This window comes from Lepidochelys olivacea (assembly GCF_965140295.1).
Source record: "Lepidochelys olivacea isolate rLepOli2 genome assembly, chromosome: 2".
Lineage (NCBI taxonomy): Eukaryota > Metazoa > Chordata > Testudines > Cheloniidae > Lepidochelys > Lepidochelys olivacea.
The window spans coordinates 62035861-62063651 of record NC_140412.1 but is presented as its reverse complement, the minus strand read 5'-3'; the positions used below and the strand labels follow the sequence as shown (position 1 = coordinate 62063651).

The following is a 27791-nucleotide window of genomic DNA, read 5'->3' as shown; positions in this document are numbered from 1 at the left end:
CTCCATCATCCCCTCCCTGGATCCCGGAGACTGGTACGCCGCCCTTGATCTGGAGGACAAGTACTTATATTCAAGGGGCACAGGCGCTTCCTCCATTTCACAGTTGAGCAGGAGCACTACCAATTTATGGTCCTCCCATTTGGCCTGTCCACTGCTCCGAGGGTATTCACAAAGTGCATGTCTGTGGTGGCGGCCTACCTCAGACATCGCGGCATCCAGATCTTCCCCTATCTGGACAACTGGCTGGTCAAAGGCAGCTCCCGGTTGCAGGTGCGGGATCACGTGGTGCTCCTCCTGACCGCGTGTGCCACCCTGGGCCTGTTGGTGAACGAAGCCAAGTCCACGTTAGTTCTGGTACAGTGAATAGAGTTTATCGGGGCAGTCCTGGATGCAACATCGGCCAGGGCCTCCCTCCCACCGAACAGGTTCAAGACCCTGAAAGGGTTCATCGACACAGTCATAAGGTTCCCCATGATGACAGCCAGAGCATGTCTCCAGCTCCTGGGTCACATGTCGGCATGCACATATGTGGTTCCCCACACCAGACTCAGGATGAGGCCCCTCCAGCTCTAGTTGGCCTCGGTGTTCTCCCAGGCCAGGGACAGGATGGACAAGGTCCTCATTGTGCCTGAGCTGGTGATCGCCTCCTTACAATGGTGGTCCTCCCTGGGGAACATGCTCCACAGGGTCCCATTCAGGGGCAGGCCCCCGTCGGTGGAGCTGGTGTCCAACGCGTTGGACCTGGGGTGGGGAGCCCATGTGGGGAACGTTCAGACCCAACGTCTCTGGTCTGCGCAGGACCTTGCCCTCCATATAAATGTCAAGGAACTCAAGGCAGTCTGGCTGGCATGTGTGGCCTTCTGCTCGCACCTGGAGGGCAGAGTGATCAGGGTTCTCATGGACAACATGGCCTCAATGTTTTACATCAACAGGCCAGGTGGGGCCCGCTCCTCTGCCCTCTGCCAGGAAGCCCTCAGGCTGTGGGACTTCTGTATAGCCCACGACATTTGCCTACAGGCCTACCACCTACCGGGTGCCTGGAACTCGTGGGCGGATCGCCTGAGCCAAGACTTCTCCTCTCAGCACGAGTGGTCTCTACACCCAGAGGTGGTGCTCAGACTTTTCCAAGAGTGGGGAACTCCCCAGGTAGCCCTGTTCGCAACTTGGCAGAACCGCCGGTGTCCCTAGTTCTGCTCCGGGTGGGGGCTGGGAGTGGGTGCTGTCTCTGATGCCTTTCTTCTATCCTGGTCAGGCCAGCTTCTCTATGCCTTCCCCCTGATCCGCTGATTGGCAAGGTCCTGGAAAAGATAAAGACGGACAGGGCCCAGGTCCGCCTGATTGCCCCAGCGTGGCCCAGGCAACATTGGTACGGGACCATCACGAGCCTGGCAGCTGTTCCGCCGTGGCCATTGCCGTCCCACCCAGACCTGCTCTCCCAGGACCAGGGCTGCCTCCTCCACCCCAGCCTAGTGGCATTCCACCTCATGGTGTGGCTGCTCAATAGTTAGGCCAGGGGGAAAGGATGTGCTCAGAAGGGGTTCAGCGTGTCCTCTTGCAAAGCAGGCGGCCCTCCACGAGTTGAGTCTACTTGGCAAAGTGGTCTCGGTTTTCCCGGTGTTTGGCTGAGCAGGGCATTTCCCCCATGGCTGCCCTGATCCAGCTCATTTTAGACTACCTCCTCCACCTTAGAGCCCTAGGCCTGGCACCCTCGTCCGTCAAGGTGCACTTGGTGGCCATATCGGCCTTCCACCCACCAGTGCTGGGGCACACGGTATTCTCCCATGCTATGACTGGCCGATTCCTTAAGGGATTGGATCATCTCTTCCCGTACATTAGGTCCTCAGTCCCAGAGTGGGACCTGAACTTGGTGCTGGTCCGGTTCACGGGTCCCCCCTTTGAGCCACTAGCTACATGCTCTGGCTCACACCTCTCGTGGAAGGTAGCCTTCCTGGTGGCGATCATATCAACTAGATGGGTCTCGGAACTCAGGGCCTTGACCTCCGAGCCCCCGTACACGGTGTTTCATAAGGATAAGGTCCATCTCTGACCGCATACTTCATTCCAGACAAGATGGTATCTGCCTACCACATGGATCAGGACATCTTCTTGCCGGTCCTCTGTCCTAAGCCCCATGCGTCCAGTGGGGAGCGCCGCCTCCACACGCTAAATATGAGATGGGCTCTGGCCTTTTACCTGGAGCAGACTAAGCAGTTCAGGAAGTCTCCACAGCTGTTCATCGCCTTGGCCAAGTGCATGAGGGGTCAGCCAATTTCCACTCAGAGGCTCTCCAACTGGATCACCTTGTGCATCCGTACGTGTTACGACCTGGCGGGAGTCCCTCCGCCATCAATTGTGAGGGCTCACTCGACTAGGGCGCAAGCCTCCTTGGCTGCCTTTTTAGCCCATGTTCCCTTTCAGGACATTTGCAGGGCTGCCACATGGTCTTCAGTTCAAACGTTCACTTCACATTATGCGATTGTCTGCCAGACCAGGAAAGACGCCGAGTTCGGCAGGGCTGTGCTCCATCCTGAGAGTTTGTGAACTCCTACCCACCTCTCACAGATATAGCTTGGAATCATCTATTGTGGAATACACATGAGCAATCACTCAAAGAAGAAAAGACAGTTACCTTTTCCGTAACTGGTGTTCTTCGAGCTGTGTTGCTCATGTCTATTCCACATCCCACCTTCCTTTCCCTCTGTTGGAGTTGTCTAGCAAGAAGGAACTGAGGGTGGGGGGAGCGCGCAGCGCCCCTTATACCGTGCCATAGAGGAGCCACTCCAGGGGTCACTAGGGGTGCTCCCCTTGGGGTACTGCTAGGGGAAAAACTTCTGGCACTGGTGCACGTGGCAAGCACACACTCCTATTGTGGAATAGACAAGAGCAACACATCTCGAAGAACACCAGTTATGGAAAAGATAACTGTCTTTTCCTGCATCCAGTTGGGTTGGAAATGCTGTGAAAATAGCCTTTATAATTTTAATTATTTATTTATGCTTCCAGTCCTACTTGAAATCGAGAAAAGCAGAAGCACACAAAAATGAAAATTGAAAAAAATTAATTTTTTTAACCTCAAAAAAAGTTTAATTCAGAGTTTTTTGAATTTTATACCTAAATTTTTGGGGGGGAGGTGTGTTCTTATTTTATTTGCCTATTTAGATTGTAAACTTCCTGGGGGAGGGACAGAATCCTCTTGTGTGTCTTTATAGTATCAAAGACAAATTATTATAATAAATACAAACCAAGTGATAATACTAAATATGAACTAATTTGCCAACTCTCATATCTAGTTACATCAGTGGTGGGCAACCTGCGGCCTGCAAGCGGTCTGTCAGGGTAAACTGCTGGTGGGCCGTGAGACAGTATTTACATTGATCATCTGCAGACAAGGCCGCCTGCAGCTCCCAGCAGCCGCGGTTCATCGTTTCTGGCCAATGGGAGCTGCGGGAAGCAACGTGGGCCACAGGGACGTGCTGGGTGCTGCTTCCTGCAGCTCCCATTGGCAGGAAATGGCGAACCGCAGCCACTGGGAGCTGCAGGCGGCAGTGCCTGTGGACAGTCAGTGTAAACACTGTCTCACGACCCACCTGTGGATTACCCTGATGGGCCATGTTCGGCCTGTGGGCTGCAAGTTGCCCACCACGGAGTTACATTGTAACGGCTAAATTCTATCTTTAAGAACTGCACTGCAAATCTAAGGTCACCATGTCACTGCACTGATTGTGTGTGTATTTATCCCAAAGTGTTGGACAGGCATTTTTCTATATGTGAAAATCAACCTTACAAAATTATCATGAACATTCACCAACACAGGCTCAAAATTTATTTGCCTATCCTTACTGTGATGCTGACACGTTTAAAATAGAGGTGAGCCAGAACAAAAATTGAAAATCTAGACCTTCCTGCAATGTTGCGAAGACCAGAGAAGCTGAGGAGCTCCTTGACAGCCAGGTTCAGGAAACATCAGTACCTCAGGTAAAAAGGAGCTGCCCACCCAGGAATTGGAGACAGAGGAGGTCAGAGAGGAAGATTGGCAGATTGTAACTATCAGAGGCAAGAGGTCACGGAGGCAGTGTACATGGTTGAAGATAGACAAGGATGGGCAGGCTGTGGCCACCAGAGAGAAGAGGACTGGGAAGAATTCCACGTAGCTGGAAGTTTCCAATAGATGCCAGGCCCTCAACTTGGAAACTGTGGAAAGTACCTCTCAAGATCCAGCTGGTCTAAGGAAATGGAGACATGTACAGGACTCATCTGTGGATGGCAGTTTAGCCCAACCTATAAGAAAATCAAGGTTCCCCAATTGTCCAGGGAAAACTGGACAATCCTTGTTAGGGATTCAATACTCCAAAGAATTGATAGAATTTTCTGCAAGGGTCAGGCAGACAACATGACAATGAATTGCCTTCCCAGAACCATAACACTAGATGTTGCTCTAAAATTGGACAGACTTATATATATCCTTGGTGCTTTAAAAGGGCCAATTTCACAAAACTAAAACCAATTAGGAGCCAAATCAGCTGGGAGGAAAAATTTAATCAGAAAACTGTGAATGATAATTGGTAATTGCTTTAAAAACACTTTACTACATACCCAAAAAGCCAAAATCCCACAATTGAAGAAGAAGGCCATATTAAAAATACCAATCTGGTTTAGAGGGGGAGTAAAGCCAGCTATAAAAATAATATATAAAAATGGCAGACAGAGGAAGTGGATAGTAATGAATATATATCAGGAGCTAGGAATTGTAGAAAACTGATAAGGAAGCAAAGGCACACAAGGAGAAATCTATGGCCAGCAGAGTTAAGGACTATGAGAAAGAGTTTTTTAAGTATATTAGCAACAAAAAGAATCCTGACAAGGGTATTGGTCCATTACTAGATGGAAATGATATGGATATAATACAGAAAAGGCAAAAGTGTTCAGTAAACATATCTGTTCTGTAGTTGGGGAAAAAACAGATGATGTAATAACACTCTTTCCATTCCACTAGTATTTCAAGGGGATGTTAAAGAGCAGTTACTAAAGCTGAACATTTTGAAGTCAGCAAGTCTGGATAACTTGCATCCAAGAGTTTTAAAATAGCTGGCTGAGAGGCTCACTGCACCATTAATGTTGATTTTCAATAAGACTTGAAACACCGGGGAAGTTCCAGAAGACTGCAAGAAAGCTAATGTTGTGTCAATATTTAAAGAGAGTAAATGAGATGCCACAGGAAACTATAGACCTGTCAGTCTGACATCGATCCTGGCAAGATAATGGATCAGCTGATACAGGACTCGATTAATAAAGAATTAAAGGAGAGTAATATAATTATGATTCTATGGAATTAATGACAATCAACATGGGTTTATGGAAAACAGTTGCTGTCAAACTAACTTGATATCTTTTCTTGATGAGAGATTAAAATTTGGTTGATAAAGGAAACAGTGTTGATATAATATACTTAGACTTCTGTAAGGAAATTGACTTGATACTGCATTACCCTTTTTATTAAAAAACGAGAATATAAAATTAACATGGTACTCATTACATCAGGAGTGGGCAAACTACACCCTGCGGGTCACAACCGACCCTTCACATGTTTTAATCCAACCCTTGAACTCTTGCCAGGGAGTGGAGTCTGGGGCTTGACCCGCTCCATGCATGCCATGGCTCCGTGCATCTCCCGGAAGCAGCAACATGTCCCCCCTCCAGCTCCTACACTTAGGGGAAGCCGGGGGTTCGCATGCTGCCCCCACCCCAAGTGCCACCTGTGCAGCTCCCACTGGCCGGGGTTCCTGGCTAATGGGAGCTGCACTGGTGGCACCTGCGGACAGGGCAGTGTGCGGAGCTGCCTGGCTGCGCCTCTGCGTAGGAACCAGAGTGGGGACATGTTGCTGCTTCTGGGAGCTGCTTGAGGTAAGCGCTGCCTGGAGCCTCCACCTCTGACCCTCTCCTGCGCCTTGTGCTAGCCCTGATCCCCCTTCTGCCCCCAAGCCCCTCAATTCCAGCCCAGAGCACCCTCTTGCACCCCCAACCCCTCATCCCCAGCTCCAGCACCCATGCCCCCAGCTGTAGCCCTCACCCATCCCAACCCCCTGCCCCAGTCCAGAGCCCACTCCCACACCCAGAACTCCTCATTTCTAGCCCCACCCCAGAGCTCTCACGCCCTCCTGCACTCCAACCCTCAATTTTGTGAGCATTCATGGCCCGCCATACAATTTCCATACTCAGATGTGGCCCTTGGGCCAAAAAGTTTGCCTACCCCTGCATTACATGGATTAAAAACTGGCTAAGTGATGGGTCTCAAAATGACAGGTTTCAGAGTAGCAGCCGTGTTAGTCTGTATTCGCAAAAAGAAAAGGAGTACTTGTGGCACCTTAGAGACTAACAAATTTATTTGAGCATAAGCATCCAATGAAGGGAGCTGTAGCTCACGAAAGCTTATGCTCAAATAAATTGGTTAGTCTCTAAGGTGCCACAAGTACTCCTTTTCTTTTTGGTCTCAAAATGTAATTGTAATCAGGAAATCATCACCAAATGGATGTGTTTCTGGTGGGGTCCCACATGGATCAGTTCTTCGTCCTATGCTATTTAACATTTTTATTAATGATCTGGAAGAAAATATAAAATAATCACTGCTAAAGTTTGAAGAGGACACAAAAATTGGGGAAGTGGTAAATAATGAAGAGTACAGGTCACTGATACAGAGCCATCTGGATTGCTTGGTAAACTCTGCCCAAGAAAACAATATATCTTTTAATATAGCTAAATATACATGCCTATATCTAGGAACAAAGAATGCAGGCCATACTCACAGAATGGTGCGTTCTATCCTGGGAAGCAAAGACTCTAAAAAATATTCTGGGGTCATGGGAGGCAACCAGTTGAATATGAGCTTTGAGTATGACACTGTGGCAAAAAGGTCTAATGCAATCCTTGAATAAATAAACAGGGAAATCTCAAGTAGGAAGAGTGAGGAAATTTGACCTCTATACTTGGCACTGGTGTGACCGCTGCTGGAATACTGTGTCCAGTGCTGGGGTCCACAGTTCAAAAGGAAGTTGATAAATTGGAGAGGGTTCAGAGAAATGCCACAAGAATGATTAAAGGATTAAAAAACATGCCTCACAGCGATATACTCAAGGAGCTCAATCTAGTTATTTTAACAAAGAGAATGTTAAGGTGTGACTTGATTGCAGTCCATAAGTACCCACATGGAGAATAAATATTTAGTAGTGTGCTCTTCAGTCTAGCACAGAAAGATATGATACAATCCAATGGCTGGATGTTGAAGCTAGACAAACTTGGACTGGAAACGGCATAGATTTAAACAGTGAGAGTAATTAACTATTGGAACAACTTGTCAGTAGTCATGAAAGATTCTCCATCATCGATACTGTTTAAATCATGATTGTATGTTTTTTAAAAAAATATACTGTATTAATTATTTTGGGGAAGTTCTATGGCCTGTGTTATACAGGAGGTCATACTGGAGGATCACAATGGTCCCTTCTGGCCTTCAAATCTATGAATCTATTAATTAGATCTGAACCTTCCATCTTGGCCCAATCTTCAGCCTGAAGTTTGTTTCCAACATCTTTGTTGTGAGATAAGATTTTAGGGTTGTTATAATGTTGTAAATGACATATTGTAAATGGAATAATTGATTCATTTGCTTACAGAAATGTGGATAAGCTGCATGCTCATTTGTCATGCTCTCTTCCTTGCTTTTTTTCCTGGAGGCTTTGGATGCTTTCCAATTAATTAGGAATTGTCTTTCTATATCTTTTATTTCTTTCCCATCAAGGGATTCTGAGGAAAAAGGAAAACACACACACACACTTTTCATAATAAAGTTAGTCAACAAAAAGGTTAAACCATTTATATCTTATGTACACTGATATGTTTGGTTTTGCCAAAAATTGCTTACATTTTAGTTAACTTTGTCAGAAAAGAGATCAAGTGATAGATTATATCTTGAAAATTATTCATAAAGAAATGAATTGTATGTGCAACATGGCAGTTTTCAAATGCATGGGAAAGAGACTATCAATTGTTTTTATGGTTTGCAAGGAGAATGTTTGACATCCAAATTAAGACATGGTACTGAAAATGCAGGGATCTAAAAAGAGAACATACATTTATGCAGGACATATACATTTATATGGGCATAAGGAAGTACAAACTTGCAACCAAAACCTGCCTGCCTTACTCATCAAGTAGTCCTACTGGCCTTTTGGGGCCACCTATATGAAGTAAGAAAGCACGATTCGATCCTTTATCATAACTTCACTCACTCTGTAGTGCAGTAGGACCCCACAGTTCTAGCATGATTTGACTCCATCCACATTTCCAAATTAAGTATCTTGTTTGACTACAACTTAGGCCTGGTCTACACTTAAAAAATAGATCAACTTAGCTACATTGCTCAGGGCTGTGAAAAATATTGTGCCTTGGGTGCCGTAGTTAGGTCAACCTATCTCTTGATGCAGACATGGCTAGGTCGATGGAAGAATTCTTCCATTGACCTAATTACCATTCTTGGAAAGATGAATTAACTACACTGACAGAAAAACCTCTTCCATTAATGTAAGCAGCATCAACATAAAATGCATAGTTAAGACACCCAAACTACCCTGCAGTAATGCTACAAGGGGGGAAAAAATGAAAGATATCTTTAAAAATTAGTATCACCTAATTTGGGATCACAAACACAGAAAAGCCTTAATTATAATTTTATGGATATGCCATGGTATCACTCCTTTTTAATAAACTGTACTTTTGGTAATAATAATAAGTTGAGTCATAATAAGCAACAGGGTTTTTTTAGCTTATTAATCAATTTAAACTATATAACTTGTACAAGAGCTTTTAAATATTATATTTACCACCTGACATTAATTTGGAGAACATTACTTGGTTTCATAGGAGTTTCACTGTAATTCAAAAATGGATAATGTGCCAACTATTTTTTTTAAGTGGAAAGAGTTTTAACCATACTTTTTTACCTAGAGTTTTTGACTGTATAATAAGCCTGTCCCTGTATTTTGGTTTGCGGCAAACAGGATTCCCTTTAAGATCCATTCTGCACAGCTTGGTCCATTTGTTCAATACAAACTCCAAATCCTGCAATTAACAGAAGAAAAGAAAAGACTCTGTTGCTTTATCTTTAGACTGTAGATGATAGAGTTCAGTAATCATGCTGGTTGTTCACTGAAAATAGTCTTCTTTTGAACTTATGGGTGTAAAATTAAGTGTGTGTGTGTTTGTAGGACTGGGGCTTTGTATGACACTTTCTGAATGCTGCACAGTATTTTACATAATAGAAATAGGAAGGCAATGACAGAAACATTTACAATCAAATACAAAGTGAGTGATGGCAAGCTGACATGCCTATCATCATCCATTGGTTTTGATTCTTTCTTTCTGACACTCCCCTCTAGAGTCAGGTTTTCACATCCCAAGACAATTGTCTAGCACTAGTTCCTATGATAAAAATCCTCAACTAGCTGGGGCGCTTCCAAATGGGAGGAATATGGTTATGGAAAGAAGCCAGAAAGCAACAGTACTAAGTAGGACTGGTTCAGACATACTGTAACAGAAGGGGACGCCGGGTCAAGAAGAGAGTGAGGAATGCAACAAGCTGTAGGTCCAATCTTTCCATAAAGGTATTGGGTTACCAGTCCCATGGTTTTACTTTGCTTGTACTGGACTTGGTGCTAACAACAACATTCATTATCCTAGAACTGTTATATGTTGTCTATCATTTTAAATGGTAAATGTTCAGTCCAGGCTCTGATGTTGTCTAATCAGATTTCCATACACTTTGAGCCTATTTTTACAAAAGCTCTGGCTGGCAGCAGAAGTTTCTTTTGGTTGATTTTGCAGTGTCTCTGGAAAGCCAAACAGAGCAGAAGCTTTATCTGAACAAGTCTATTGACCTCTGCCTAGTACTTACCCTATTTTCATGCAGGAAAAATTGATTGCTGAAGAAGCATTTCTGGAGGTGTTAAAGATTTTCTAAATCAGAGCACTAGTGATCAGTAATTACAGGAAAGCTCAGATCTGACAACTTCTCTAGCTGAGAATTCTAGCCTGAAAACCAATATTTTATGGACATGCATAAAATCTGATCTATCTTCATCATGTTTCTCTTGTGGAAGAGCATGGAAACTCTTATTGGGTTAGTTGGGAAGACCACAGAATAGGGTCCTGATACCAGGCAACAAAAATGTAGCTTAACACAAGAAAGATCCTCTGTTTTTAGGATATAATAATGCTACTTGCAGATAATTGTCTTTCCCATCATACTTTTAAATGCTAGACACTGGAGAAAAGCCAGCCAAGAAGACAGTAATGTGAGTAACATATGCATATGTTTTTATATCACACATAGGAGGAGAAGATATACCACCTTTTGCATCATAAAGGGCTCTTAAAAATATAATACCACCTGTCCAGGCTTCAGAAATTCATAGGACAGTGGACATTTCATGCAAAAATTGATTAAAAAAATAAAACTAAAATCTGGCAAATCATGCTGGAAAAATATAATTTACACAAGACATAGTAACTCCCCTACATATCTGTGGGTGGCCAGTTACATTCTTGGCCCAAATAGTGAAATGTTTAAAATGTACCTTTCTGTAGTCTTGGTTTTTGTCTGGTAAATCAAGGGCAATATGACCTAGATCAAACTTTTTCTGTCTTTTAACTTCAATGTATTAAAGTTAACAAGATTTGAAGGCTATTCATAAATGCTTAGTAAGTTGCTCCATTCTATTCAGAGAGCCTACTTTCTGAAATACCACATGGTCCAAAATTTCCTTCCAATGTTACTCTGAATATGAATCCACATAGTATGTGGCTGTATAGAGCATTTGAGAGGAGATCCTAAAGGCTATGTATGAGAGCGAGAGAAGGGTGGATAATACTAGAACTGATGTATCTTAGGCCTGATCTACACTATGAATTTAGGTCGAATTTAGCCGCGTTAGGTCGATTTTACACAAGATTTTATGTGTTTTACACAACCAACCCTGTTCCGCTGACCTAAAGGGCTCTTAAAATCGACTGCAGTACTCCTCCCCGATGAGGGGAGTAGCGCTAAAATCGACTGAAAATGGACTGAAAGGGAGATACTGGATGAGATTGCTATATAGGGAGAAGAATCTGTGCAGGCCGAACTCTGATCAAAAAGAAGAAATGCTAATATATATGCCAAAATTGCACTGGGCATGGTGGACAGAGGCTACACCAGGGACACACAGCAATGCCACGTGAAAATTAAGGAGCTCAGGCAAGCCTACCAAAAGATAAAGGAGGCAAACAGTCACTCCAGGTCAGAGCCCCAGACATGCCGCTTCTATGATCAGCTGCATGCCATTCTAGAGGGGGCATGTCCGTGGACACCTGCAAGGTGGCAGCCTCAACGCAACACAGAGGAGGATTTTGTAGATGAGGAAGAGGAGGAGGAGGAGAAGAATGTGCAGCAGGCAAGCAGAGAATCTGTTCTCCCCAGCAGCCAGGACCTTTTCATCACCCTGGAGCCAATACCCTCCCGCATTGTTGCTGGACGCTGAAGGCGGAGAAGGCACCTCTGGTGAGTGCATATTTGTAACTACACTACAGGGATTAAAAGCAATTGTGTTTAACGTTTGATTTTCCCTGAACAATTGGGATGCATTCGTGGCCAGTACAGCTACTGGAAAAGTCTGTTCACATGTCTGGCGATGGAGTGGGAATCCTCCAGGGACATCTCCACAAAGCTCTCCTGGAGGTAATCTGAAAACCTTTGCAGAAGGTTTCTGGGGAGGACTGCCTTATTTCATCCTCCACGGTTCGACACTTTACCACGCCAAGCCAATAGCAAGTAGTCTGGAATCATTGCAGCACAAAGCATAGCAGCGAATGGCCCTGGGTTTTGGTCGCATTCATGCAACATTCAGTCTTTATCTTTCTGTGTCAGCCTCAGGAGAGTGATATCATTCATGGTCACCTGATTGAAATAGGGGAATTTTTGTAAGGGAACAGTAATCCCCTCTGTTTGGTGATCCCCTGCACATTTGACCCCGGTCATGCTGGGCTGTTTGTGCTTGGCTAGGAGGGATCATCCTGGAGAATAGCCATGTGGTGCTGGGGGCTGCTGCATATCCACCCAAAACTGCAGCCTCTCCTTTTAAACGGCAACCTCAGCCCCTCCTTTTAAACGGCAAACCCAACCGGCATTGGTTGCTATGGGAAAGGAGGGTGCTGCAGTTTGAAAACATTCCCACATGTTATGAATGCGGAAGAAGCCAACCTCGTGTACTCTTTGGCTTACCATGGCTGCCTGGAAACCGAATTCTGTTGCCCAGCCGCATGTGATGTACCACCATACCCGCAGGTGCTCAATATAAAAGGCAAAATGCGACCTTGTACCTAAAACACATGAGCTGTCTCGCAGTGAATCAAGCAATTCATAGCAAAGAGTCTCCCTTTTGTTTGCAGAAATGTATCTTCTTAAATTCTACTCACCCTTCCCCTCCCCGCCCGAAGCTGTAAATGTTTCTATGCTCCCCGTATCAACTCCGTCCCTGAGGTTATCGCAGATTAGAAGGAGAAAAAAAACGCACTCACAATTACATGTTTTCAGAGTTCATGCAGTCCTCCCGCACTGATAGGGCACAGCTGAATGCATGGAGGCATTCAGTGGCAGAGGCCAGGAAAGCATACAGTGAGTGTGATCAGAACACGCAGGAGGAGATGCTGATGCTAATGGGGGAGCAAACAAACATGATGAGGCATCTGCTGGAGCTGCAGGAAAGACAACTAGAGTACATACCCCTGCTACACCGATTGTGTAACCGCTTGCCCTCCTCGCCAAGTTCCATATCCTCCTCACCCAGACGCCCAAGAACGCGGGTGGGGGAGGCTCCAGGCTCCCAGCCACTCAACTCCAGGGGACGGCCCAAGCAACAGAAGGCTGTCACTCAAACAGCTTTGATTTGTAGTGTGGCTACAATAAGCAGCGTGGCCTTGTCCTTCCCTCCTCCCCCACCCCACTTGGGCTACCTTTTACTAGTCAACGTTGTCAGTCATCTCAAGTTTTCTTTAATAAATAAAGAATGAATGGATTCAGAACAATAGGGACTTTATTTCCTCTGCCAGCTGTGGTCAAAGAGGGGGAGGGGGATTGGATTACAGGGAAGTACATACACCAAAGGGGGAAGCTTTGCATCAAGGACAAACACACACAACTGTCACAGTAGCCTGGTCAGTCATGAAACTGGTTTTCAAAGCCTCTTTGATGCACAGTGCACCTCTGTGTGCTCTTCTAATTGCCCTGGTGTCTGGCTGTTCAAAATTGGCCGCGAGGCGATTTGCCTCAACCTCCCACCCCGCCATAAATGTCTCTCCTTTACTCTCACAGATATTATGGAGCACACAGCAAGCAGCAATAACAATAGGAATGTTGGTTGTGCTGAGGTCTAACCTACTCAGCAAACAGCGCCAGAGCCCTTTTAAACATCCAAAGGCACATTCTATCACCATTTTGCACTTGCTCAGCCTATAGTTGAACTGCTCCTTACTACTGTCCAGGCTGCCTGTGTACGGCTTCATGAGCCATGGGAGCACGGGGTAGGCTGGATCCCCATGGATAACTATTGGCATTTGAACATCCCCAATGGTAATTTTCTGGTCTGGGAAGAAAGTCCCTTCTTGCAGCTTTTTGAACAGCCCGGAGTTCTGAAAGACGCGAGCATCATGCACCTTTCCCGACCATCCCACCTTAATGTCAGCGAAACGGCCCTTGTGATCCACCAGTGCTTGCAACACCATTGAGAAGTACCCTTTGCGGTTTATGTATTGTTTGGCAAGGTGGTCTGGTGCCAAGATAGGGATACGCATTCCGTCTATCGCCCCACTACAGTTAGGGAACTCCATTGCAGCAAAGCCATCCACTATCACCTGCACATTTCCAAGAGTTAGCAGAAGGTTACTGATTGCCCTGGCTACTTGGATCACAGCAGCCCTCACGGTACATTTGCCCACTCCGAATTGATTCCCGACTGACCGGTAGCAGTCAGGTGTTGCAAGCTTCCACAGGGCTATCGCCACTCGCTTCTCAACTGTTAGGGAAGGTCTCATCTCAGTATCCCTGTGCTTCAGGGCGGGGGAAAGCAACTCACAAAGTTCCATGAAAGTGGCCGTACACATGCAAAAGTTTCGCAGACACTGGAAATTATCCCATACCTGCAACACTATGTGGTCCTAACAGTCTGTGCTTGTTTGCCGGGCCCAGAATCAGCGTTCCACTGTATCAATATGCCCCAATGTTGCCATGATATCCCAATTGCCACATCCCGTGCTTTCAGGAACGCCTGTGTCCATGTCCTCCTCACAATCTTTCTCGTGCTGGCGGCTCCTAGCTAGGCTCTGCACATACTGCAGGATAATATGCGAGGTGTTTACGATGCTTACAAAAGCAGTGTACAACTGAGTGGGCTCCATGCTTGCCATGCTATGGCGTTTGCACGGATAACTCAGGAAAAAAGGCGCAAAACGATTGCTTGTCATTGCTTTCAAGGAGGGAGGGGAGACTGAGGACATGTACCCAAAATCACCCGCGACAATGTTTTTGCCCCATCAGGCATTGGGAGCCTAATCCAGAATTCCAGTGGGCAGCAGGGACTGTGGGATAACTACCCACAGTGCACAACTCCGTGAGTCGATGCTAGCCATGGTATTGAGGACGCACTCCGCCAACTTAATGTGCTTAGTGGGGACACGCATGATTGACTGTATAAAATCGCTTACTAAAGATCGACTTCTGTAAAATTAACCTAATTTCATAGTGTAGACATGCCCATAGTTGTAGAAACATCTGCTGAATGAGGATCAGCATTTCATAAACTAGAAAGTTTGGACAGTTTTCATGGCTTGATAGCAAAAGTCAAATATGTGCCGATCAGTTCATAGTTCCTCCTTCAAATTCAGACTGCAAAATTAATAACAATGTGCCCCATCATCTACTCTGTCTCAGAGTAGAGGGGACTTAAATCCAGGGGGGATGCAGAAGATGATACTCTACTGCATCATTCCACTCTCCGCCCAGTCTGGTGAAAGTAGAGAACAAGGGGACAAAGGAAAAGGCAGCATGAACCTCCTCCTTCCTAACAAAAACCCATGGGACTTTTACAGGTAAGTTAATGCTTATACCCACTTTTCCACTCTTTAGTTTGGAACTGTTTAAGGGTAGATCTGGAGTAGCAGCCTGTGGGAAGCCCCGTGGAGAACAGTTCCCAGAGAAGCCATGCTGATAGAGTGAGTGCTGAAGGAAGCCCGAAAGGGGACAGCTGCAGTATATAGACACAGAACCTTCTTCTTGTGGAACTTCCCATGTGGGAACAGTCCATCTAGGGAAACGTTGTTTGCTCCATAACATTAATTACAAAGGAAGACTCTACCAGTATCTGCCTGCATAATACTGTGATAACATACACTGTTTAGTAGATTCAGTGTATACTCTCCTCTCCTTCAAAAAAGTGTTAAGTAACTTTAGGAAAAAGACATTTTTGCCTGGGCTTATTTAGAAAGAAAATATTTAGCCAGCATAGTTTATTATTTTGTTCTTATCTGGGCAATCAGCCATTGTCTTGAAAAATGTTTAAGAAGTATTAGATTTCAGTTTAAAAGAATTAATGCAATTAATATAGGTTTTTAGAACACAAAACTGCATATTGCTTAAAACCATAACATGTAAACAACTAAACTTTGATGAATGTACAGAGTCCTGTAGATTTTCACGAGCAGTTACTCACTTGATAAATGACCCAGAACATACTCACTCTAGTGTATGTTTATCTAAGAACACACTAATCCTGTGCTGAAATATGATTAGCCTTTTGATATGCTCTAGTTGTTCATTGCCTTCCTGTCTCTAATAAAGTGCTTTCACTTTCCAGCTTTCAATAAACTGTACTAAAGGGACCAGACACTTTTCTGGGCAGTCTCTGTTTGATAAATGATCATGTCATGCTATCACTTTGAGGTCTGCTACAAAATATTGAAGAGCAAATTATATTCCACATATAGGAGGTGTGAGTGCCTCAGTAGGCTGTTGTAGTACTGGCAATAACCTTCTTCACAATTAATGATGGCCAGTTAAGAACTAGTATTTGACCAGTGTGCTCCAATTTTTATTGGAAATGTCTAGCTCAGCTGCCCTAACTACATCTACAGACAGCAATTTGTCACCATTCTGACTACCTGTCATAATCTATTTGAGAAAAAAATCTATAATTTTTCTCTTGTTCCTGACTGAATTGTGAAGTGAATGAATTCATCTTTTTTGATATCTTCTTGTCATAATCAATACTGGCCAGAGGTTGAATAAATTAAAGACTTTGAACATACAGATGGTTTTATATAGGTTTTTTCAGCTGTATTTTCTATATCAAACATAACATTTACACAGACATTAGGTCATATTCTTCTCAAAATAAAGGTTAGTAGATTTAAGTTTTTACAAAAACAACAGAATATTTCCAGCACATTGTAAAGTTCTAATTGAAACAGTTTTTTTTTTTAAAAAGCAAATAAACATCCTGTTCAGTATTTGCACCCAAACATAACAAAACAGCATCCTGGTAGTGTGCGTGACCTGACTAGAAACAAAAGTGAAATTGCTAGTTTATTTTCATTGTCCAGAAATAGAGAAATGAAAAATCAAACAAGCAGAAATAGGAAAAAGTAAATTAGATTTTTTAAAAAATATTTCATTTGGAAGAATTCCAGGTGTTATTGACAAAAAGAGCTTTTTTAAAATTGTGGTTATCTAAGTTATCTCTTGACAGTGCTGCTAATGTTAGTAAAAGGCATGTTAAGTGAGCCAATTTTAAAAAAACAGCTGTAAGTACTTTCATGTACTGTACATGAACCTGGCTCCCGTCTGCTAGTTTTTGTGGTTTTATAACAACATTTTCTAATTCTTTTCCCCGTTGCTGTGTGAGAACACTCATAAAAACAAAAATGAAAACTGACTAATTAGCTAACTACACTTAGGAAAGGGAAAGACTGTCAAATAACCCAAATAAACAAATGTAGAGAATATATTTTTCTTTAATTACCTTCAGTTATTTGAATATTAGGTATTACTTTTATAACAGTATGTAGAAAATGTTCAGGCAGAAATGTGATTTTTAAATCACAGCTGTTCATTAGGTTTTAGCTTGTCTGTTTTTATTTTCAGCTTCCTGGAATCAGTGTATAGCAATTTATGGTCTTACAACAATAAAGTTGGTTGGTTGATAAGAATTAAAGAAAATTATCTAAAGTCTTTCTGTTAAATTGCCGTCAGTGCAGTTCAGATCACATTTGATTATCCAAACCTCACTTATCTGCAACAGGGTCTTGTTCCCTCATTTCTATGAATGAAACTGAAAATTCCCTTAATTGTCCAAAACTTCAAGTATATGAATTTATTAGTCTTAATTCTCACTTATGCTGAGCTCATGCGCCGCACAGGTATGGGAGTGGGTTTATTATGCTGCCATAACAAAACTGAAAAAGATGTTCAAAGAAAAAGATAATTGATATAGTTATCCTGGACAAACCTCATACAACAGTGAAAAGGGTATACAGGAGATGGTTCATGTCACCTAGTTCTGTTATGCCTTTCACACTTTCTTCTCCTGCACAGACTACTATTCCATTCCCACTGCCATTTCCCTCTCCTGCACAGACTACTTAATGTTCTCACTGTTGCTATTAAACTCTGCAAAATCCCTGATGGCCTTCTAGCCACTGCTCCTCTTCTCTGCCTGGTCATTTCTCACCACTGCACTGACTCTTGAGGCCTTCTGCACTCTCTCCTCTGCCCATACTTACTGTTGTTTCCAACTTTTTCCCACAACATCTAACAATACCTGATTTCCTTATCTGCTCTTCTTGCTCTTCCCCTCTCCTGCACAGTGGGAACGTACAACTTTAATTTGCCATCCAAACCTTTGCACCTTGTTGTTACTTGATTTAAATTATAAATATACAGTAAAGACTTGAAATCTACTTTCCTTTTCATTTATTTTATGTTGAAGAAACAGTGAAAAGACACCAGTGAATAGAGAAGTGTCACTACTGAGACTTTCCATAACAAAAGCTAAATAATGACGACATGTTGATTTAGCAGGAATACTGCTAATACTTAGTAATTATTATTAGCCTCATTATACAGAGGTAACTGAGGCTGAGAAGTTAAGCGACTTGCTAAAGGCCACATAGGGAGTCATTTCAAAGGCAATATTAGAACCTAGCAGCTGATTGTTTTCACTCCAGTTCTGGATCACAAACATGATATTTCTACTGTTTCCTATCTCCAACCTTTTCTAACCCAGAGAGTTATAGCTCCAAAGTCTGTATCTCTCTAACTAATTTAACACATCCAGCCAGGCTGCACAAAAATTTTTTCCTGTGAAGTCATAGAGAGAAAAATAAGGGTAATAACATAAATGTAAAAGAACTGTCCCAAACTATGTGTCTTCCCATATAAAGGCTCTGGTGTGGTTGAGAGGCCATTTCCTGTTACAGTATAGAAAAAAATGCCAAGCTTGACACCTTTATATATATTTTAAATTGCAGCCTTTTAGAAGTAATTTGTCCATAATGATGATGGTTTGTTTTTAAAAAATGTAAACCATCAAGGATTTGAACTTAAATTAGCTACTGTACATGCTTAGGTGTCTGATTATTTTGCTATCTTTCTACAAATGTATTTGGAAGAACTTTCATTTTGATCGCTACCCCTTCCTGCTTCTCCACGAGGGCACCAATGATACTGCCAAGAATGACCTTGAGCGGATCACTGCAGACTATGTGGCTCTGGCAAGAAGGATAAAGGAGTTTGAGGCGTCAGTGGTGTTCTCATCCATCCTCCCTGTGGAAGGAAAAGGCCCAGGTAGAGACCGTCGAATTGTGGAAGTCAATGAATGGCTATACAGGTGGTGTTGGAGAGAAGGCTTTGGATTCTTTGACCATGGGATGGTGTTCCAAGACGAAGGATTGCTAGGCAGAGACGGGCTCCACCTAACAAAGAGAGGGAAGAGTATCTTTGCAAGCAGGCAGGCTAACCTAGTGAGGAGGGCTTTAAACTAGGTTCACCGGGGGGAGGAGACCAAAGCCTGGAAGTAAGTGGGGAAGTGGGATACCAGGAGGAAGCACAAGCTGGAGAGTGCAAGAGGGGAGGACTTCTGCCTCATACTGAGAAAGCAGGACGATCAGTGAGTTATCTTAAGTGCCTATACACAAATGCAAGAAGCCTGGGAAACAAGCAGGGAGAACTGAACGTCCTGGAACAGTCAAGAAATGATTATATGATTAGAATAACAGAGACTTGGTGGGATAACTCACATGACTGGAGTACTCTCATGGAGGGATATAAACTGTTCAGGAAGGACAGGCAGGGCAGAAAAGGTGGGGGAGTTGCATTGAATGTAAGTTGCAGTATGACTGCTCAGAGCTCCGGCATGAAACTGCAGAAAAACCTGAGCGTCTCTGGATTAAGTTTAGAAGTGTGAGCAACAAGGGTGATGTCGTGGTGGGAGTCTGCTATAGACCACCAGACCAGGGGGACGAGGTGGACAAGGCTTTCTTCAGGCAACTAACAGAAGTTACTAGATTACAGCCCCTGGTTCTCATGGGGGACTTCAATCACCCCAATATCAGCTGGAAGAGCAATACAGCTGTGCACAGACAATCCAGGAAGTTTTTGGAAAGTGTAGGGGACAATTTCCTGGTGCAAGTGCTGGAGGAACCAACTAAAGGCAGAGCTCTTCTTCACCTGCTGCTCACAAACAGGGAAGAATTAGTAGGGGAAGCAAAAGTGGACGGGAACCTGGGAGGCAGTGACCATGAGATGGTCGAGTTCAGGATCCTGACAAAAGGAAGAAAGGAGAGCAGCAGAATATGGACCCTGGACTTCAGAAAAGCAGACTTTGACTCCCTCTGATGGGCAGGATCCCATGGGAGAATAACATGAGGGGGAAAAGAGTCCAGGAGAGCTGGCTGTATTTTAAAGATTCCTTATTGAGGTTGCAGGAACAAACCATCCCGATGTGTAGAAAGAACAGTAAATACGGCAGGCGACCAGCTTGGCTTAACAGTGAAATCCTTGCAGATCTTAAATACAAAAAAGAAGCTTACAAGAAGTGGAAGCTTGGACAAATGACCAGGGAGGAGTATAAAAATATTGCTCAGGCATGCAGGAGCAAAATCAGGAAGGCCAAATCACAATTGGAGTTGCAACTAGCAAGGCATGTTAAGAGTAATAAGAAGGGGTTCTACAAGTATGTTAGCAACAAGAAGAAGGTCAGGGAAAGAGTGGGCCTCTTACTGAATGAGGGAGGCAACCTAGTGGCAGAGGATGTGGAAAAAGCTAATGTACTTAATGCTTTTTTTGCCTCTGTCTTCATGAACAAAAAGACCTATCTGGCTTCAAGATTAAGCTTGATAAGTTTATGGAGGAGATGGTATGATGGGATAACATGATTTTGGCAATTAGTTGATCGTTGACTATTCATGGTAAATAGGCCCAATGGCCTGTGATGGGATGGGACCTGAGTTACTACAGAGAATTGTTTCCTGGGTATCTGGCTGGTGAATCTTGCCCACATGCTCAGGGTTCAGCTGATCGCCATATTTGGGGTCGGGAAGGAATTTTCCTCCAGGGCAGATTGGAAGAGGCCCTGGGGGTTTTTCGCCTTCCTCTGCAGCATGGGTCACTTGCTGGAGGATTCTCTGCACCTTGAAGTCTTTAAACCATGATTTGAGGACTTCAATAGCTCAGACATAGATGAGAGGTTTATTGCAGGAGAGGGTGGGTGAGATTCTGTGGCCTGCTTTGTGCAGGAGGCCAGACTAGATGATCATAATGGTCCCTTCTGACCTTAAAGTCTATGAATCTATGAACAAGGTCAGCTCCCGACTGGGCAGCACAGTATGGGGGAGGAGGTGACCAGTCCTCTGTGGAGAAAGAAGTGGTTGAGGACTATTTAGAAAAGCTGGATGAGCACAAGTCTATGGGGCCGGATGCACTGCATCTGAGGGTGTTAAAGGAGATGGCGGATGTGATTGCAGAGACATTGGCCATTATCTTTGGAAACTCATGGCGATTGGGGGAGGTTCCCGGATGACTGGAAAAAGGCTAATGTAGTGCCCATCTTTTAGAAAGGGAAGAAGGAGGATCCGGGGAACTACAGGCCAGTCAGCCTCACCTCAGTCCCTGGAAAAATCATGGAGCAGGTCCTCAAGGAATCCATTTTGAAGCACTTTGAGGAGAGGAAAGTGGTCAGGAACAGTTGGCATGGATTCACCAAGGGCAAGTCATGCCCGACTAACCTAACTGCGTTCTATGATGAGATAACTGGCTCTGTGGATGAGGAGAAAGCAGTGGACATGTTATTCCTTGACTTTAGCAAAGCTTTTGATACGGTCTCCCACAGTATTCTTACCAGCAAGTTAAAGAAGTATGGGCTGGATGAATGGATGATAAGGTGGATAGAAAGCTGGCTAGATTGTCGGGCTCAACGGGTAGTGATCAATGGCTCCATGTCTAGCTGGCAGCCGGTATCAAGCGGAGTGCCCCAAGGGTCAGTCCTGGGGCCGGTTTTGTTCAATATCTTCATTAATGATCTGGAGGATCACGTGGACTTCACCCTAAGCAAGTTTGCAGATGACACTAAACTGGGAGGAGTGGAAGATATGCTGGAGGGTAGTGATAGGATACAGAGGGCCCTAGACAAATTAGAGGATTGGGCCAAAAGAAATCTGATGAGGTTCAACAAGGACAAGTGCAGAGTCCTGCACTTAGGACGGAAGACTCCCACACACTGCTACAGACTAGGGACCGAGTGGCTAAGCAGCAGTTCTGCAGAAAAGGATCTAGGGGTTACAGTGGACAAAAAGCTGGATATGTTATATGGATAACAGCGTGCCCTTGTTGCCCAGAAGGCCAATGGCATTCAGGGCTGTATAAATAGGAGCGTTGCCAGCAGATCGAGGGATGTGATCATTCCCCTCTATTTGGCATTAGTGAGGCCTCATCTGGAGTACTGGGTCCAGTTTTGGGCCCCACACTACAAGAAGGATGTGGAAAAATTGGAAAGAGTCCAGCGAAGGGCAACAAAAATGATTAGGGGGCTAGAGCACACGACTTATGAAAAGAGGCTGAGGGAACGGGGATTATTTAGTCTGCAGAAGAGAAGAATGAGGGGGGATTTGATAGCTGCTTTCAACTACCTGAAAGGGGGTTCTGAAGAGGATGAATCTAGACTGTTCTCAGTGGTAGCAGATGACAGAACAAGGAGTAATGGTCTCAAGTTGCAGTGGGGAAGGTTTAGGTTGGATATTAGGAAAAACTTTTTCACTAAGAGGGTGGTGAAGCACCGGAATGGGTTACCTAGGGAGATGGTAGAATCTCCTTTCTTAGAGGTTTTTAAGGTCAGGCTTGATAAAGCTCTGGCTGGGATGATTTAGCTGGGGATTGGTCCTGCTTTGAGCAGGTGGTTGGACTAGATGACCTCCTGAGGCCCCTTCCAACCCTGATATTCTATGATTCTATGATGCTGACCATGAACGGAGCAGTTCTGTATAACTGGAGAGTTCCTTGATGATTTTATAAGCAGGAAATCTTTGGACTCTAATCTGCTGAAAATCTCTAGTGACATAGTGAACACCCTGATGTTACATATACACACTGTACCTCTTTGGATAAGAAAGCTGACTTTACATCTGACAGTTGTTTTAGAATTGATTAAAATAATTTTGAAAACATCAATTTGCCTTGGAAAGGAAAATTTGTGATTCAATTTTTGAATATTACAACCTGGTGATCAGTGTCTCAACCATAACTGGCCAGGCAAAGTTAGGCCTTACACTCAACTTCAGGCATTTCTCTTTGTCCGTAATGCAATAATTTTTGAATGCTGCATCCACTCAATTCCAAAATTTTAATAAATGGTTTAGGCATCAATGAGCAGAACCTTATTGAGTCTGGTGAAAATCGGAAACTGGACATGGAAAAATGGCGGTGGGGAGAGAAGGTGGCGGGAGAGGGGGTTGGACACAGAGCCCATGGCATCTGGTTAGCAGACCAATCAGCTTCATCAAGTCTGTAATTATCTGCTTGATGGCAGCCAATAACACCCCTCATCTCATCTCTGCCCTTCCTCCCAATAAAGTTTAAATTGTTCTCCCAGGCAGAAAGGAAAGAAATAATGGTGGGGGTAAATGTGGGAAACCCCTGGCATGAAAGATGGAGTTGGAGGTTGCAGGTTCCCTGAAAAAGAGGGGAACGGGAGGGTGGCACATATGGAGCTTGCGGGAATGGAGGGATTCAAGGAGTCACTGGCCTAGAGAAATAACTCAACCTACAGAAGGAATAAAATGTGCAACCCTCTACTATTCATTTTACTATTACATCAGGCGCCATCTTTTTAACTATAGTTTCCAGAATAACATGAGCCACATCAGCCATGAAATTCACTGCTGTAGAAAACAAGTAAAGATATATTCCAAACTTCGCTTTCTGACTAATTAAGTCTCTGCAATTGTTATAAGTATAAGTGCTCTTGCTGTATATGGATTTTAAACTGATGCCTTTAAAACAGAGCCAAAAGCTTCAGAGATTTTCTTTGAAGCTAACTCAGTTTTTTCTGACCGTGAGAGGTCTCAGGCCTACTGCTCTTTCAACAAACAGTTTAGTTTTTATATTTTAAAAAGAAAGATTAGTGTTAAGTGCTGCAGTGCACTTTGACGTAATCTGCCCTGAAACTATAAAAGTCTAGATATAATTTCATGCTGGAGATCTATTCTTATTAAACTGTATGTTCAGCACTTGAGAAATGAATACATTGTTTTCTGTATGTGCAAGAATGTGAACTCACGATGACAAATTTAAACAGCATCTCAATTTAGAGTTTGGAGACTTGTTTGTTTGGAGCATAGGTGGGAAAACCACTCAGATCTACAATACATCAAAATCAATGGTAGCTGGATCAGGTCCTAACCATACAGTCTCCCTCCAGCTGTGAATATGTAAAATGGAACCTTGCATGTAATGGGTTAATAATTTCATGATTATTAACCCTTCCTTCCTGTTTCTTAAATGTTTTGTATAACCTTCACAGACATGAATAGGTTTAATATATTTTACTTAATTCATAGACATTTACAGCGAAGGCTAGTTTTCTTCTGAAATTGAGGGTTGTTTTTTTTAAACTGAACTAAATACTAAAGGCAACAATTCCAATTCTCTTAAAGGAATATATTCCCATCTAAATAAATAATCTACTGTTAGCGTTCTTTCTGGTTCAGTAACTGAGAAAAGAGAAAAAGAGGAACTGCAAACCAAATCTATAATATTCAATCCTGTACATATTGTGTAATATTATTATTCATACAAAACAACTAACACATACCTGGGAAGGGAAAGAAAATAAAAATAAGGTGGGGGAGCGGTGCATGTGCACACATAGTATGTAATTGTTACTGCTGATGACTAATTGCAATTTACTGTCTGTATTTACACATTTGAGCCAGAGCTGAGACACTGGCCAGCCAATCAAATATCTAAGAACTGCCTTAACACATTTACACTAAAAATGCTGACTAACGTTTGGGGATTTATGGCAGTTATACCAAGACAGAGAACTAAAAATTTTAATGTGGTAAAATTGACTTACAAGTTAATTAAAAACAAGCCAAATCCAACATTCTGAGGCCATGTGGCCTTTGCATTGTGGGTCTGATTCAAAGTCCATTGAGGTCTGTGGAAAGATTCCCATTTACTTCAATCTGATTTGGATCAGGCTCCATAACTGGGGGCACAATAAATTATTAGAATGAAACAAATGTTCAACTGGCTATTAAAATACCTTAATAATAATGATCAGTCTGATTATTTTGATTTCACTCACACTAAATATTAGAAAATATTCTTTTTAATACCTTCACATGGTGAAGCTGGTTGTCAACTGCTATAAGATGGGAAATATTTTCCAGAAGTGCAAATTCTCCCAGTTCATCTATATTGTTATTGCTGATATTCAACACTGACAAAGATTTCTGGAAGAAAAAAAGAAAAAAACAACAACATAGTTTTCTCACATTGCAAAAGTGTAATAGTAATTCCTTTGAGAAAAGTCTGTCAGCAGGGCCACATTGTGAATTTTGTAAGCTCTGGCTAAAATGTGTAAATGAGACTACACAGGATCATCTAATATTTCACATAATCTTTGATGCTGGATGTGCATGTCCTCTGTATAGGGGCTTGAGGGTCCCTACAAGGATATGTATTTTTGGTCATGAGTCAACCTGCAACAATGTTGTATCTCTACTGTTTTCATAATATAATGCTTAGCATTTATATAGCATTTTTAATTTGAATGTTTCACAGTGCTTTATAAAGGTGGGTAAGTATAACTCAAAGAATTCTTGGTGCCAACTGGCAGAGGGCTTTACAGGGATCCACTGGGTCAGATACTGCATAACAGTTCACTGAAGGGTGGCATGTGAGGTCTTTACTGTAAGCCAGTTGCCCCCTGGACATTATAATCGTTGCAAAATGTATGTGTGGATAGTATTAAGGAGCTATGTATCTATACTGAAAATCATGTTCTTGAGGTCTTGGATCTAAAGCAGGCCACCAGTGGAGGACATACCTTGGAGATGTTCCTTTCAGGCAGAAGGTAACTGGCACTTATTTCCCTGTCTTGTCATTTGTGTATTGTATGCTGTGATGCTTCCTGGGGGTACCCAGGATTGTAAGGTGACTTGCTGCCACCTGCCCTTAGCGTGAGGAAGCCTCATCTGTGCCCGATGGGGGTCAGTTCTCCAACTCCATCAGCCATGAGCAACACCAGCACTCCACTCCAGGCCTTGTAGGCCCCGCTGTTACTTTGCAGGTTAGTGATAGGGACACTCCAACCCTCAAGCCCACTGAGCCTCTCCCTGGAGTGTCCAACCCTGGCCCCCCTGGACACTCACAGTATTCACCAATCCACTACTTCCAAAGAAACAGCTTACTAGTTTCACTTTAAATCACCACTCAGCTTAATTCAAAGCACTTAGATTTATTTATAGTGAATCAAGAGTACATTTATTTAACAAAGCATAGAGATTCAAGTAGAAGTACTGGAAACAAATGGTTACATATAAAATAAAATTATAACGCATTCTAGAGCCTAAACTTAATTAACAAGATACTCATGTGTAATAAAGTATTGCTCACCCCAAATTCTTGCAATGCTTTACAGCTAAGCAGGCTGTGACCCTTTTTTCAAATGACACATGCAAGCTGTCAGTTTGCCTCCTAGCTGAAGGATTCCATGTGTCTCTTTGCACTCCAAGATATACCAGACCAATTCTTCAACTTTATTCATAAATAGGGCACCACCTGCTATTTGTTTCTTCCTGTTGCTTTCTTCTCTTGTAGATTTCACAATCTCTCAATTTGTACCTGAGTGACAGTGGGGCCTGCAAGGCCTAGAGGAGAGTGCTTGTGTTGCCTTTGGGCTTCCTTGTGCTAAGGGCTGGTGGTAGAGAGGTGCCTCATAAACCAGAGGATCATGAAAGCATCACAATAAGTATTAATAGGCGTAATTTCCAGATGCAGAGCTGAGACAAAGAAGTTAATTGACTTGCCCATGGTCACACACCAAGTCTACAGAAGAGCTGGTATTAAAATCCATATCTCTTGACCCCTACATTCCTTGCTCTAACCACTAGATTATACTGCCTTCCTTTCAGACCTGATCTCAGAAACCTTGTTCATATGCGTACTCCTTTCTCATATGCACAGTCCTATTGACTTAGCCTTTCTTTTGGAACTTACCCTCTTGATGACTTGATGAGTCCAACAATGAATTAACATGATCTGGGCCTTTTAGTAACGTGCAACTTTTTGGAAAACAACATGGGGTAATCCATCATGGAACACTCTTTTGGAGTACCTATGGTGATCCCGCTGGTCTATCCCCAAAATAAATGTAGTTTAGGTAACATTTATCCAAATTAGCAAAATATCGTATATTTTTATGTCAAAGAAAAAAAAAGGCACTTTTGTGTTTAGGAACTGGAAAAAGGCATATTGAACGAGCATGTTTAAATCTAGGCTAGAAAAGGGACTAATTATTGGTTGACCACTGATTCTTTCAGCAGTGCTGTTTCTTTCAGCAGTATAAATCTAGAAACCTAAATCCCTCTAGAAGCTGATCTGAAGAGTAAGCTCTGCATTTCAGAAAAGGGCTGAAGTTTTAGCTCTACCTGTATGCTTCCTGTGCATACAATTAATAACCCCAAACTTCCCAAACACTGGTCCATGGACCGTTGCTGGTCGTCAAAACAATAGCTGGTAATCCATGGAGAGATGACTGGTCTCATGTTTCTGGCCCTTTCCTTGTTTCCAGCCATGAGAAACAAGAACAGATGGAAGAGGAAACGAATGTGAAGAGCAAAAATAGACATTATGATTAACTTTGTACAAAAAGGACAAAAGACATCACTCTAAAGATGATTGAAGAAAAACCTGATTATGTTTCATAGACTGAAAAAACTGTTCATCCTTTCATAAGGATTTCCCCCAGAATGCTGCCAAATTCATTGGCTGCTGGGTTATTAACTGTAAGTGCCAGCTCTGAAAAAGTTTGCAAGCTTTGGATTCAAGAATTGAGTAATTGACTTCTCTATGATAAATCCCTTCTCTCTTTTCAACTTATTCACTGTTTATTTCTTCTACATACAGAAAGCATATCCTTCAGCTTCAGGCAAATAAA

At 43.2% G+C, this 27791-nt stretch overlaps 1 protein-coding gene across 10 annotated transcripts in view; it reads right to left on the bottom strand.

Annotated features, from left to right (window-relative positions):
* PPP1R42 (protein phosphatase 1 regulatory subunit 42) overlaps nt 1-27791 on the bottom strand; it is a gene marked incomplete at its 3' end in the record, with an annotated part of 78953 nt that overhangs the window by 43962 nt on the left and 7200 nt on the right. For 5 of the 10 annotated variants that reach the window (XM_084619666.1, XM_084619663.1, XM_084619662.1 and 2 more), the window contains 3 exons: nt 24967-25083; nt 8994-9111; nt 7666-7797 (listed from right to left, as the gene is read on the bottom strand). In XM_084619666.1, coding sequence (XP_084475792.1) covers nt 7666-7797; nt 8994-9111; nt 24967-25083 — 367 coding nt within the window. Of the gene's footprint in view, nt 1-198; nt 319-1030; nt 1299-7665; nt 7798-8993; nt 9112-12626; nt 12739-16484; nt 17530-24701; nt 24837-24966; nt 25084-27791 lie in introns of those variants that run through there. The other 5 variants (XR_014710300.1, XR_014710298.1, XR_014710299.1 and 2 more) reach the window with 5 other exon arrangements.